At 52.6% G+C, this 14,760-nt stretch overlaps 1 protein-coding gene across 1 annotated transcript in view; it reads right to left on the reverse strand.

The window, feature by feature from the left end:
* The window catches only part of GON4L (gon-4 like), a 62,783-nt gene that overhangs the window by 5,149 nt on the left and 42,874 nt on the right, over positions 1-14,760 (reverse strand). Inside the window, exons 15-24 of the mRNA XM_040635774.1 lie at positions 14,217-14,415; positions 13,650-13,736; positions 12,331-12,499; positions 10,929-11,073; positions 9,365-9,515; positions 5,309-5,425; positions 3,255-4,928; positions 2,561-2,816; positions 1,793-1,977; positions 743-940 (exon numbers count right to left, since the gene is read on the reverse strand). Coding sequence (XP_040491708.1) covers positions 743-940; positions 1,793-1,977; positions 2,561-2,816; positions 3,255-4,928; positions 5,309-5,425; positions 9,365-9,515; positions 10,929-11,073; positions 12,331-12,499; positions 13,650-13,736; positions 14,217-14,415 — 3,181 coding nt within the window. The remainder of the gene's footprint in view (positions 1-742; positions 941-1,792; positions 1,978-2,560; positions 2,817-3,254; positions 4,929-5,308; positions 5,426-9,364; positions 9,516-10,928; positions 11,074-12,330; positions 12,500-13,649; positions 13,737-14,216; positions 14,416-14,760) is intronic.

Genomic DNA, 14,760 nt, shown 5'->3' on the forward strand with positions numbered 1-14,760 from the left:
CAGGGCCACATGACTGCCTCAAGCTGACCAGATGAACTCACTCTACCCTTCATTCCCGTGTCTCTCAATCCTGAACTCCTGGGATATCCCTCACGTGTAGACACCTACTCGCCAACATTTTGAATGTCACCTCACACAGTGGCCACCCCAGACTACCATGTACAAAATAAAACTGCAAGCCCCCCCACTCCCCCTGCAGCTCTCTAGTCCCCCTTCCTGGTGTATTTTTCTACAAAGCATTAGCGCTAGAAAGCGTTACACAGAGTTTATTGTTCATATCTACTTTTCATCCCTATATACATTTACCATATATATTTACTATTTATCACCTGACTTTCCCCAAGAGAATGGAAGCTCCGTGAGGGCAAGGACGTCATTCTTTTGTAACTACTATATTCCTAAGACCGAGCACTCTGCCTGACACGCACTGGGCACACAGTAAGTATCTGTCGGAACGAACGCCTGTTTTACAAGAGGGAGGAGCAAAGGGCGCGTGATTTACCTACAGTCTCCACTGGCAACAAAGGTACAACCCCTCATTGCACATATCAAGAAAATGGGAGAAGAGGGGTTGGGAAGATCACCCCTTGAAAACAAGGGGGCGCTGATCACTCTGGGCTAGAGCAGGGCCGTCTGAGCGGGAGCCGCCGAGAGACGAGGACAGTGTTAGCCAATTCTACCCAGGCTCGCCCCGTCCCCGGGCCCAGCAGCCCCCCGGTGTGGCGTCCACACGCCCACTCACTAATCCACAGGCCAGAGCCTGCTCGGGCAGCAGGAAGGCAGCGAAATCCTTCAGCAGCTGAGGCCAGTCCTGGAGCAGAGCCTGCAGGCTTCTGTAGAGATCCACAGCTGTCTGCCTCTGAGTGCTGGACTCGAACTCATAGATGACCTGCAGGAAGTCCTCATACTTGCCAGGGATATGCTGCAGCGCTTCTCGAACCTACGCGGGAAGACGTTCTGCCATCAGTACAAGAAAGCCGTAGACTGAGGAGTTGTCCTGGTACAGAGCACTCCAGAGCCACCCTGCAGAGGCCCCTCCTCTGACAGCTCACGGAAGACGCGGAGCGGCGAGTCAGGAGCAGCTCCTTCTCCGCGGGCAGGCCACGGAAACGCCTTCATTCTCCAAGGACCACGGCCCTCCCCACAAAACCAAGCAAGCTTTCCTCTAGCCCAGCCCCAAACTCTCCCTCCTGATCTCAGCCCCACGCTGAAATAGTCGCGGAGCGTTCGGCACACCCATTTCCGCAGCACAGTATCGCATGAGGGGAGAGAATGCACACATTAGCAATGTTGGTAAAACGTGAGCAGACAGGAAGGTACAGCCATCACTGCTAGTAGGCCACCTCACCAGGGGTATAAAGGAACTGGCGGGTTACATTCCAAGGACAACTGCCAGGCACAGGGGGGCAGCTCTCTGAAGACCAGGGCGCTTCCCGGAGGTCCACTCTCCGGCCAGTGCACCAACGGTCCTCCTTCTCAAGCCGAGGGCTCGGGAGAGGCCCGCTTTAACCAACCCAGCAAAGTCACCCCTCACTGATGATGGTGGCATCACCCTTCCCCGCGTTCTGAACAATGAGGGGTGATGCTGAGGGATTCGCAACAAGCCGTGTACGACGGAAGCCTGTGTCCAGTCTCTCTCACACAGATATGAGGGCAAGGCCAGGAGAGAGCAAAGGCAGAGGCATACAAGACGGCGGTGAAGCCTGAAAATCAGACTCTGTTTTCAACACTGGTCCCTGGAAGAAGCCTCGTTTGGAGGGACGGGCGGTAGCGGGAAGCAGCCCCTGCCTACCCTGGTCAGGTAAGCCTGAGCAAAGGCCAAATCCTTCTGCTCCCTGAGGGGGTCCCGCTCGAGAATATCCTCATCATACAGCAGTAGCAGCTTGGACGTGTCCTTGCTGGCCCGGGCCCGGCTTCCCCGCCTGCTGCGAGCTCGCTGACTGCCCCGGCCCTTCCCAGCAGCTCGGCCGCTCTCTCCTGGGAAAACACACAAGAAAGATGGTTGCTCTGGCCCCACAACCCCACTCCTCCCATCGGCCACACGCACCCACCCCACCCAAATCCTGTCCGGGACGGCCCCAGGAGAGGCTAGTGGGAACGTGTCAGGAAGGCACGACCGTGTGTCAGGAAGGCACGACCGTGTGTCAGGCCAGCCGCATTCCCCACAGTGAGAAGGGGATCTCAGCTACTGCATACTGAGAACGGGAGTCGTGAACAGGAGTACGGGCTCTCGCCAGGCTCTCACGGTACTAGGTCTTGGTGGGGAACCGCAAATAAACGTAGCTCTTAGCCGCATGCGTGACAGACGCATGGAGGACCCGCACAAAAGCTTGCACGAGCCTAACACAAACCTGGCAGCCAGTAAGAGGCACAGCTGAGATGTCTGAGCACGCTTCTCTGCAAAGGCTCCAGGCAAACACGCTTGGGCGAGGGGAGTGTGCAGAGGAGTCCCAGACGACTTCCTCTAAAACTCCCACCTGGTTTTCAGACCAGCCACTCAGCATGGCACTTAGAAAGGAGGCCAGCGGAGACCACCTGGCACATCAGGCTCGCCACTCACCTGGCGGGGCGCTGCTGGCCTCTGCCTCCGGAGCGGTCCTGGGCGAGGTGAAGGTGGCCGACGGCTTCTCGACAGGGTCTCCCACGGCTTCATCTGTCATTTCGTCCTCCTTCTGCAGGCTCTCCATTCCTTCTGCCTCCTCTTCCTCTTCTTCTTCGGGCTCAGAGTTCTCTTCCTGGGAGTTCTCCTCCTCGGACTCGCCCTCCTGGCCCGCACGCCTCTCAGAGGCCAGCCAGGTCAGTTTCTCCATCGTTTCCTGCAAAGTCCCCGACAGCGTCCCCAGGGCTGGCGCCGGCTCACCACAGGCCAGCGGCGCGGCCACCAGGGCCCAGCACGGAGTCGGGACGCAGGGTGGGGGAAGATGCGTTTTGAAAGGTTGCCTTCTACCCTGAAGACAGTTTTCCTTTGCTGGGGTCCACACTTACGATCTACATGTTTAGGCCTTTAAATTGTGCACGTGTGATTCAATCTAACATTTCAGTGGCTGAGTCACACAGAACACCCAAGTAAACGTTCACCCTCTTCCTCCCCTCTCGCCTCAACCCCCCCCCAAAACTGTCCCCCACTGTATTCAAACGTCAAATAAAAATGACAGGAGACCTATCTAAGTGCAGCAAGCAAGCAGGGGGCCTGTCAACAGATCAAGCGAGTGACTGAGGCCACAGAACAGCGGAGGGTCCTCCCCAGCTCTCACCTGGAGCTCCGGGACCGAGAGCACAGACTCCTCAGAGGCTGACGACATCTCATCCTCCTCATCTTGGGTCAGGTCATCAAAGTCCTCCTCTTCCTCTTCCTCTGGCCCGTCCTTCTCTCCTCCAGCCTCCGGCCCAGCCGGGGTCCCCAGCGCCTGGCCGTCAGAGCTGGCGAGGTCCTCACACTTCCCCGGGGGGCTGCTGCGTACCACTTCAGGGCCGGCATAGGAAGAAGCGATCTTGGGAGACCCTCTGCTCACATCTCCGGAGTCTCCCTCATCCCCAGGTTCCCGAGAAGCTGACAAGGTTCTAGCCGGCTCGCTCCTCTCGTCCTCCTGCTGGAAGGCTGGCTGTCTCCTCAGCTCGCCAGGACCGCTCGGCTCCTCACCTGGGAAGCCAGCGTCCACTCCCACAGAACGTTCTTCTCTGATGTCCTCACAGGTGTCCTGCCCAGGGGACCCACTGGAGTCATCCTCCCCAGGGTCCTGAGGTTCCATCTTGACCATTTCCTGCAAGTCCCCTGCCGGCAGCGGCTCCAGAGCCTGCCTCCCATCCTCGGCCTTTACAAGAGTCCAGCCACAGGCACTGTTCTCTGGCCGCTCTTCCTGGCACACTCGATCTGCTGCTGGGGGCCCTGGGCTGTGTTCCTCTTTGGGGAAGACGGGAGCACAGAGAGGAGATAGTTCCTGGGGTTCTAATTTGGGTTCTAGGCCTTGAAAGGCATTTTTCCCTTCAGCCAAAGGACAACCAACGTCCACATTCACTTGGGCCTTATCTTCAGGGGTGGATGGGACGGGAAGACTCACAGAGTTGCTGGAAACAATTAGGGGTGGGATAGAGGAGGCCACAAGGGGCTGGTTCAATGGGCAGGGGAAGGAAGTTGGGTTAACCAGGAGGGTGGTGATGGGAATGGTCTGAGGAGCCTGGGCCACGGCCGCGCTGACGGGCTGGATCACGTTGCAGCCGCTGCCAAGGCTGACGACCTTCACAGTGGTGGCGGGCACGGTGAAGATCACGGGCACCGGGTGGAGGAGTGAAGCTGGCTCCAGACAGAGAGAGGCCTTGGCCCCCTTTCTCTTGGAGGCTCTCGGCTTTGCAGACGGCTTTCGAAACTTAGAAGGAGCAAGTGAGGGCAGCATTACCTTGGGCACAGGGGCAGAGGAGAGCAGGGTCTGGGGCTCAGACAGAGGGAAGCTGGTCCTGGCCTCAGGGGGCGTGGGAGGCAGTGCTGTTGGAGACTCAAAACTCTCGCCCCCGGTGACCCCCAGCGGAGGGACGCCTGGCACCGTCTGTAAGACAGTGGCCGGCTGGATCACGTGAGGAATCCGGACCACCATTTTGCTCGGAGGGGCTTCAGACTGAGTTGACCTAGCTGGTGTTTTCCCAGAAGTGGAGCTGGGCTGGAGGGAGGGGCTGGGTCTGATGAGCAGGGGCTTCAGGACTGACGGCCGCTTCTGTCTCCAGGCCTTCCTGGAAAAACAGCTGGCCACCGGCTTCAGCTTCAGGACTACACCCTTGGGCAACAGCAGTGGGTACGGAGTTTCACTCCCCAGTTCCGAGCTGCCTTTTCCCAGGCCCGGCTCTGAGCTGACCTCAGTGGCTCCGGTCACACTTCCTACCCCTCTGGCGCCGTCTGCTATGCGCCACAGTTCCTCCTGGATGGATGGCAGACTGGCCTATCAGAACAAGAACACACTGATCCAGCAAGTGTCAGACTGGGCAAAAAGAAAGGGGTTTCCGGGATTTTAGGGGCCTTTCTAGGACAGTCTCAAAAAATCTTTTCAAGAAGGAGTTTTCTCGCAGGATATCCAATTTCTACAAGGACTACATCCTAATTACATACTATAGAAACACCATATCATTTTACCCACTACTTTTCAAAGGTGGTACAGTCACGTGGGGGAAGGGGAAGCAGCAGGAGAGGAAGGGGGAAGGAGGAAGGTCTGCTAAACCCCGTCCTACAGCTACGGCCCCGGGCGTGTAAAGTAACCCTCGATGTCTCTGGCAGGGCTAGTGTCCTCCTGCCTCCTACACACCTCGAGGAGGAAGGCTGTACCTTTAACCAGAACGGAAGCCGGTGCTCTTCCCTCTCAACAGGTGGCTTCCACTGATGGGGCTGGATCTCTTCACAGCATTTCACCAAGACAGGCAGCTGTTTGGTCTTCTTATAAAACTGAGCATGAAGAAATGACATACGAGTTACATTCCCTCCAGAAACACTGCTCTCTGTCGGGCTGGGGAGCGAAGTGTGCGGCAGTGTGAGACGCCCCCTCCCCCTAGCACATGACCATAACCAGCTCGTGCTAAATGCTCTCCATTTCAAATTACACTAAGCTCTCAATCCTAATGAACATTCTGCCACACTCGCTATCACCAGACAGAGAGAAGTTTAGGTCACAGAGAAAAGGAAGCACATGGTCGGAGCCACCGGCCTTCAGATCTGCTCCTACTCAACAGCTGTCACGACAGCACCTTAACCCTCATCCGCGACCCACGGAAGCTTCCCACTAAGGAAGTAACGCTGCGAAGGACATCAGAGGGCAAGGGAAAGCAGGGACTGCGGCAGTTTTAAGAGTAAATGAGCAGAAATCCCAATAGTGACAGCACGCACCCACCCAACCCACATCTGCAGAGCCCCCACTAGAGGCCCACGCACAGTGGGAGTGGCCATTCCCGCTCCTGGGGAGCTCACACACCAGCAGGAGAGAGAGCCAAACAGACGAAATTCTCTGTAAAAAAGCACAAAGACGCATACACAAGTATGACGCCCACGTCACACTTGAACAATAAAGACATTTCTGGAGCAGCTGCGACTACAGATGAGTCTTGATGGCACAGGGCTGGCTGAGGGAGGCAGGGAGGCGCAGACACCCTTCTTGTTCCAAATCATGAACGTGTTAAGGAACCACAAAGAGACTGGTCTGGCTACAACAGAGAGATGTGAAGAGACTCTCAGAGACAAGTCGGAGGTAAAGCAGGGGGGCCTTCCATGCCATGCTGTGCAGTGTGAACTCCACCCGGAAGTTATCTCGAGGTGGCCACGGCAGCAATGGAAGGAGCCAGAATTAGAAACACCAGTTAGAAAACAATGGCATTAATGCAGACGTCACGAAGGCTGACACCAAGGCTGCAGGCATCAGGGTAGGAAGCAGGGTAGAACACGGAGGACCTGGGGACGGCCTGGCATATGGTGATCAAGGACAACTTGCAACTTCGTGCACTGAGACAACAGCCAGACCGCAAGGTCCCACAGAGACACAGGTCACAACAGGGGGACCTGGGGGAGGGGAGGGTGCTGGTGGTGGCCGGCAGAAACGGGAAGGTGCAGAGGGACACAGCTCGGACTGAGGAGGCAACGCAGGGAAGACTTCCTGGCAACAGCTGGCTACGTGAAGCCGGCAGTGGGCGGAAGAACCGGGACCAAGGACTCAGACTTCAGGAGCGTGAGCAGACACACTGCAAGTCTCCAGAAACTCGGACGCGTGGACAGAGTGGGGCAAGAGCAGCTTGTGAAGGAGCAGCTGCAGGAGCATGGGAGCTACAGTCCCGACCGGACAGCTACGCAGAAGGAGGCCATGAAAGCAGCCACGGCATCACCAATGGGGAAATACCAGATCTTTGCAGGGATAATATCCACACTTTTCGAGGTTAAAGAGTTAAGGAGAAACGTACTGTTAAAAACAGATTAAAACATCCGTTTGGCTTTGTCCCTCTTAAAACCCCATGAAAACAAGGGCATTGTTTTAAGGTAAAAGCGTATAAGGAGAGAGAATGAAAAAAAAGGTGAAAGCAACAAAATTTTCAAAACTAAAAGCAGATGGATGAGTGGAGACACAGGAGAATCAAGAAAGCCAAATGTCATGTGGCGAAAAGTTAAGGGCCGACAACACGGATGTTGGAGGCTGGCCACAGGGTGAGACAGCAGAAACCTCGAGAAGTGGGGGTAAAGCTGGAAGTGGAAACACGTAAAGATGAGGCGGGCAGGCAGAAGCTGTTGAAAAGGCAGTGACCCCCCAAATCCCACCCCGCTGGCTGTAGCCAGGGGCAGCCTCTCCCCGGCCGAGCAGCAGGTGGACAGAGGCCACCAGGCACAGCAGCCAGCAGGCACCCTGTGGGAGGGGGCGCAGGGGACAAGTCCAGCCTTCGTCCTCTCCGGCTTCCCACACTCCCTCTGCCATTGGCCATTAAAGAATATTCAGTGAATATAAAAAAGCTATTGGAAATTAAAAATATAACCAGAGAAATAAAGAGCTAACTCAGCAGAAAGGTCAGAAGAAAAAACTGAAGTAACACCCCAGAAAGTACAACAAAATATCAAAGTGTTGGAAAAAAGAAGACCACTGGGAGGCCTAGGGTACTGCCCAGGGGGAGCATGAAGGGGGGAGGGGGGCGGGGTGCCCAGTCCTTGCAGAATTAATGAGACTGGACCCAAACTGAGGCATCCACAGCACCATAAAAGCCCAAAACAATGGAAAAAAGGAAAAACCCTACATGCTGCTGGGGTGAGGGCCACGGGGGACACAGGTCACATAGGTTCAAGAGACAAATGGCATCAAATCTAAAGAGGCAGCACTAGCAATGAGAAGAAACTGGAGCAAGGCCCTTAACACTTTCTCATAAAATTATTTCTAACCTCATAATTAGAGTCATAAGAGGCTGCAAAAGTAAGACAGAAGGCTCTTACATAGCCTTCCCTCGGTTTCCCCCAACAGTAAGACCTTATGTCACATGGTGACAGTGGTCACACACAGAGACCAGGATGCGGCCTCCAGACCCGTCCACGCAGCATGAACACCAGGAATATGGCCAGTTTAAATCTACGCACCTGTTTCTCAAGCACTCTTCCCCAGAATGCCATGAGGACGTGCTCCGCTGCAAGAAGTTAGTAAGACCAAGAAAGATGTGGGTTTGGGGACTAAGAGGATGCACACGGGAAAGAAGCAAAATGAACCCATGATGGTGGGGGAGAAAAATCCCAAGAAGCCAGTTGTGCAGCGAGACGAGAGAGCCACACGTTTAGAGGGAACGGCATCAGCGGAGCTGGGAGAGCGCCTTCCTCAGGAAGCTGAAAATGACAGAACACCAACATTGTTCGAACACACGAACCAGGGACTCAGAGCACTGCAGGAAACTCCAGTGTTGAATACAGCTCGACAGAGTGAGGTAATACCTCACAAGACCAAGCCCCACCCGCTCCCCCAAATGCAATTACCAACTCCGGCAGGAAAGCAATCACACTATACCACACCACTCAGCTATGGGACACGCACCAAGCCCTAATCACACTTATAATGTGAGCCCCGAAACCGATCTAACCAACACTGTGGTCTAGTGGGAGAACCGGGGGACAGAAGACACCCGTGATGATGGCAGGGCTGTGGCGGTGAGAGGACCGAGTCTTTGTCGTCCGTGTCACGCTTTAATAAATAAAGCTTCAATCCAAAGCACCAAGTGGTGGCAATGACAAGCAAGCCACCCAGATACGGTGGTGTAGACACATCACCCCTCAAAAACTTCAGTAAGAAATAGGGAGAAAAATAGTTTCCATAATAAGCCTCACAGAACTATTTGACTATTTAAATCACTTAGACTATTTACCTTTTATAAAATATATACTTTTAACTTTGATAGGCATACCCATGTGAAAAAGGTATAAGAAGGATACAGAGGAGTGCTGTCTACCCTTTCCAGAAGGCTGGCGGGAAAGAGACAGGAGTGGCTCAAGGGAAACGTGAAGTTGAGAAATATTCTAAGAGCTGGAATAACTCTGGGGCCCCTGGGTGGCTCAGCTGGCTCATCATCTGCCTTCGGCTCAGGTCATGATCCCGGGGTCCGAGAATCGAGCCCCGAGTCAGGCTCCCTGCTCAGTGGGGCGTCTGCTTCTCCCTCGCCCCATGCAACCCCCCAGCTCATGCTCTCTCCCTCTCTCAAATAAATAATCTTAACAAAAAAAAAAAAGTTGGAGTAATTTTATTTTTAGGAGAAATACCCGTAACAAAGGAAGGTAGTCCAGAGGAGAACAAGGGTCAATGTCCCTGGAAAAGCCAGAGGGGGACGGAGCCCACTCTGGCGGGAGAAGCCAGGGCCCTCCGCTGCGAGGCTGAGCACTCACTTTGACGATGTTGTCAGGCGCCCGGTTCATGTTGAGGTTCTTGATCCTCACGGTCAGCTGGTGGGCGGTCTTGCCGGCCAGGAGGTACTTGCTCATCAGCAGCTTGGGAAACTTGGTCCCTTCGAAGTGCTTTAGCCCTAAAGCCAGCAAACTGAGAAAGGAGCCATGACCTAAATCGTGCCTTTTTCTGTTCTGCGAACGTCCTTTCCCCAGAGAAGCCCCAGGGTACACCCCGACGTGCGCACACCTCGTTCCTGTGCAAGCCAACGGCTGTTTGACAGAGAACCACAGGCGCGTACCGACAGCTAGTAAGTACGATGACGGAGACGCAACCAGGCGTGCCCGGTCAAGCGGGAAGAGGAAAAATGGGCATGAATCACTAAAAAATGGCAGATCACGACGTGCTTCACACTAATAATACGAACAAAATTCAAAAGGATTTGAAAGGGGCTAACAGAATAAATATGAAATGAATAATGGGCATGGTGTGAGATGTATTAAATCAGGACCAATACCGCCTCCCAACATAACCCATTCAATCGCGGTCACCTACCCACCATCACGTGCTGATGGCAGGGGGCCAGTACACATCAAGAGCCAGGAAAACGTTCCTGACCTTTACCAAATAATCTCACGCTTGAGAACTTACCCAAAGGGATAAACTCAAAAGACTTTCAAAAGCTCTATGCACAAAGATCCTTGCTGAGGCCTCACTAACACGGCCGTGCCAGGGCCGTGGAAGCACCTGAGAAGACAGCCCACAGCAACGAGAGCAAGGACAGCGCTCCAGCACAGAGCACAGAAAAACGATTTCACGGTGTTAGGTCAAAATAAGCAAAACAAAATTATACTTAAATTGCCAGTAATTATATGAAAAATCAAAGGGGGCACCTGGCTGGCTCAGTCAGTACAGCATGTGACTCTCGATCTTGGGGTTGTGAGTTCGAGCCCCATGCTGGGCATGGAGCTTACTTAAAATTGAAAGGAAGAAAGAAAGAAGGGGGCGCCTGGGTGGCACAGCGGTTAAACGTCTGCCTTTGGCTCAGGGCGTGATCCCCGTGTTATGGGATCGAGCCCCACATCAGGCTCCTCCGCTATGAGCCTGCTTCTTCCTCTCCCACTCCCCCTGCTTGTGTTCCCTCTCTCGCTGGCTGTCTCTATATCTGTCGAATAAATAAATAAAAAATCTTTAAAAAAAAAAAGAAAGAAAGAAAGAAGGAAAGAAAAATTGTTGTCATGAGGTGGTTAGGATAATGGGTAAAAATTTTTTCCTTTGAAAAATGTCCTCTACCAGTACTATGAGATTAGTTTTTATAAAAAGTAAAAAAGCAAAAAAACAAGTTAAAATGTTTCCAAAAAGTTTACATTGTTCCTCAAAAAGAGCAGTGCCTAGCACTACTGAAGCAGACACGCCGCAGAGCTGCGCCCGGCCCTCCGGCTCGGCTTCCGGTCTCCTGTGTCCGTGCCGGGTGACACGTGCCTGACTGCCCTGAGCTCAAGAGAAAGAACTAGGTCTTCTCCTCAGGGCCCTCGGTGCTTCTGCTCCCCCACAGCAAACCCTTACTTGTCCTCGGCCTTGGTGAAGAAAATCTTATCCTGGGGGTTCTTCGCCTTCAGAGAACACACTGGAAGCAGCTCTGGGTACATGAAAACCTTGCTTGTGGCCAGGATCCAAGCCACTTGTTTTGGCAAACAGGGAAATTCGTCTGCTGTGAGGAAACAATTCTGTGGTAAATGAAATTCTAGAACAAAAGAGGGCTTCACAAAAGCTTCTGAATGCATGTCTGCATTTACCTAGAGCTCCCCTTCCTGGCGGTGTCCCACCTCCCCTCCCCCAGAAGTTCCCAGCATCGTCCTCAGCCCAATGTGCCTACGGGGAGTCCCGCTCGGTGCCACTGAACACGGACACACTCATCTTCCCTCAGCAGCACGAGCCCTGGCACACAGCGTGCACGCAAACACGGCCGCCTCCTCCCCCGAAGTCCTTGGAAGGGACGGGACCGGCAACAATGCTTGCCTTCTTCCAGGATAAGATGCCAACCCCTTTCGTCTCCTTCACAAATCTGGTATTCTAGACTTTATCTGATTTGATTCTTACTTAACTTTCATTAAGTCCTCCCAGATTCCTCCTGGGGTTGGGAACAAAAACCATAAAAGGAACGAGGCATTTCAGTCTCACTCGTTTCTGCCTTGCTGCCTACGCCTCTCAATTTCAGGCACGTCTGCCTTTCCAGACATGGAAAGCACCACTATATCCATAGTTCTCCTTCCATAAATGGTATTTTTATATCCCCAGAAGAAAAACACAGGACACTGTATGTGTAATTCATTACCAAGCCATGATGTTAGCGTTTCATTACCACTGCAGAGCTAAGAAAGTCGTCAGATCAGAGTCTATAACATAATGCACTTGAACTCAACTATATTCAATCTAACGGCAAGAGTCAGGGATTTCAAACCACAGCTCCTCTGCTAAACCAGGAAACTAATCAGAAGCAATTATTCAGTTCAAGGGAACAGCAAATGTCTTCTCGAAAATTACTAAAAACTGCACAGTAGAAAGCAAACCTGCACAAATCTTTAAAATACTGAAAATGGCAATGTTCAGCATCTCTAATTTGTGCCTAATTCCCAAATCAACATTTCATTCAAAATGGAGATACCACTACAACCATGAAGGGAAATAGAAGTATCTTAATGAAGCAGAGAGTAAAAACTTGACCACGAGCCTTTCATCTTCCGCAGACCCCACTGGCCTCTCTCTTGCTGCTTCCCACCCTCACATCTGCCGAGGACCACGTCCCAGCCCTCATGGAAGCCCAAACACTGTCACGTCCTCCTGGAACGCAGACAGTGGGGACCAAGGACGATAGTACAGATGTTCTGTCTCCTGGGAAGAGAGGTTCGCGATAGGACCCCCACCTCTCAATGCAGGCAAAAAGCAGAAGTGGACACGGGTTCCCTACCAGTCTTCTTGACGGTTTTGCGAGGACTCCAATCGATGCTGACGTGCGTGTTGAAGTCTTCGATGAGCTGCACTGCCCCCAGCAGGTTGCAGGGCTGGAACAAGGTCTGAAAGCCAGGAATGGACTGGTGGAGTGCGACAGAGCTCTGAGCGAAGGTGCCCAGCTCTTTCTGAGGAGACAGGGCACAAAGGAGACCTCAGCCCCAGAAACTTACTACCGGCGACCCTCACCAGCCTCTAAGGGAAATCTGTCCCTCCTGCTAGAGGACAGAAACAGATAAAAATCATCATTCGGTCCTCCATAATTAACATCACTCCATTAAGACTACTCTTTTGCAGAGTCCTCAGATATGCGGGGATTCTGTTTATGATACACTCATCTGTTCTTATTCCTCAGCCTTTCGGATGGATGGTCTAGCTCCCCACCTAGAATAAAGGTTCTCAAGAGTGAGAACAGTTAAAATTTTTTGTCTTTTGGTTTCTCTGAATAACACCTAGGAAATTTCAAAAGTAAAAGCCCTTCCTCCAAAATACTTAAAAATGTCATGACCAAGATAAATTTTTTTTAAAGATTTTATTTATTTGACAGAGAGAGAGACAGCCAGCGAGAGAGGGAACACAAGCAGGGGGAGCGGGAGAGGAAGCAGCAGGCTCCCTGATGTGGGGCTCGATCCCAGGACCCTGGGATCATGCCCTGAGCCAAAGGCAGACACTTAACGACTGAGCCACCCAGGTGCCCCATGACCAAGATTAATTTTATACACAAAATACTAATGTTGAGCCTAATGAATGGATAATGAATTCAATAAAAAGAACAGAAGTACCAAAAACCTAAGAAGTCAGGGTGGGTCTAAAGATGAGGAAGAGGAGGCGTGCCTGGGTGGCTCAGTCAGTTGTGTGCCTGCTTTTGGCTCAGGTCATGATTTCAGGGTCTAGGACTGAGGCCCGCATCGGGCTCCTTGCTCGGTGGGGAGTCTGCTTCTCCCTGTCCCTCTGCCCCTCATCCTGCTCGTGCACACTCGTTCTCTCTCCCAAATAATGAATAAATAAATAAAACCTTAAAAAAAAAAAACAGATGAGGAAGAGTACCCAATAAAAAAGTCAGAGGAATAGTCTTAAGGAAACGGCTATGCTCCCTGGTCCCACACAGGGTCAGAGGCTGATGTTCTCTTAGCAAACACAGGAAGCCGCAGGAATAGCTGCTAGAACATGCCGGAGAGAAGAGGAAATGTAGGTGGTGCTGGGTGACCATCTAGGAGAAGTGACCCCTAAGCTAACGGATGCCCAAGTCTTTAGAGTGAAGGATACTTGGAACCTTACAAGAAATATCCTGGTGGTACTGGCCTCCGAACTGAGGTTGGGGTTGGAGGAGGCGAGGAGGTGAATTTGCGTCAAGAGCTGAACATGCTGGGAAAGGAAAGAAAATAACATGGTGACACGTTACGATGTTATCATTTCCAGCACCCAGAAGACCTTACCAAGATGTCTGCAACGTTACCACACGTTTTGCTTTCCAAAGAGACTAGGAGATGGGCACCATATCTTGGTGTGAATTTCTCAGATCCGTTCCCCTTGAGCAAAATGACAGAACGAGAGGAAGTTTACCCTCAAACCAGAGGGACTGGAATTAGAACTCCTCCAGCAAGTGAGGCTGTTAAATTCAGAACGGATCACCAAAGACTCTGGAAAATGTGACCTTGGAAAACGAGGACCGTTACGTGCATTTGCATTCTTGCCTGCCCGTAAGGATACCAACATGATGTCCTTCCAAGGTCCTCCACGCTGCGAAGATCTTCTGGCCCCATGATTTCAGCGGGCATCAAGGCACCAGTTTCTGACTTTCGGACAACTGCTAGGCTGGGCCTGCCGTCCCCGGAGGGGCCTCACCTGCTGCATCTGCTGCTGGAGGCGCCCTCTCTGCACCGGGTCCAGAGTCAGCGTCTGATGGACCTTCTCAGGCTGGGGCTTCACCCTCTCCACCTCCTGCTGCTGCCGGCCTGAGGATTTCTTCATCTTCAGCTGCTCCAGCTGCTCCTTCACTGTGCGGTGCTGCTCGTTCAGCAAGTTGGCCAGGGGTTCCTCAAACCTGTCCCCGGGAGGGAGACGACCGAATTTGGACATTTCCCTAGGCTCGCAACACACCCGACGCCTCCTGACGGTGGCTAAGAGTCTGAATACTTCCATCTTCTGCTAATCCCGACATCCCACTCTAGCCAACAAACTCCTAGCCTATCCAAATCTTTCCGCAAAGTTGTTAGCATAAATGCAAATAAGATAGCTCTGAATTGCCCTGTCCCCCCCCCCATTCTTCTACAATCAGTCTTCTAAGTAACACACAAACGAAGGAGAAATTAAACAAAACTCTAGGAGCAGAGAAATGTCTGGATAACAAAGCAGTCAAAGAGCCAATGGGAAGAACTCATCACCCACA

This window comes from Ursus maritimus, unplaced genomic scaffold (genome assembly GCF_017311325.1).
Source record: "Ursus maritimus isolate PB19 unplaced genomic scaffold, ASM1731132v1 scaffold_2, whole genome shotgun sequence".
NCBI lineage: Eukaryota > Metazoa > Chordata > Mammalia > Carnivora > Ursidae > Ursus > Ursus maritimus.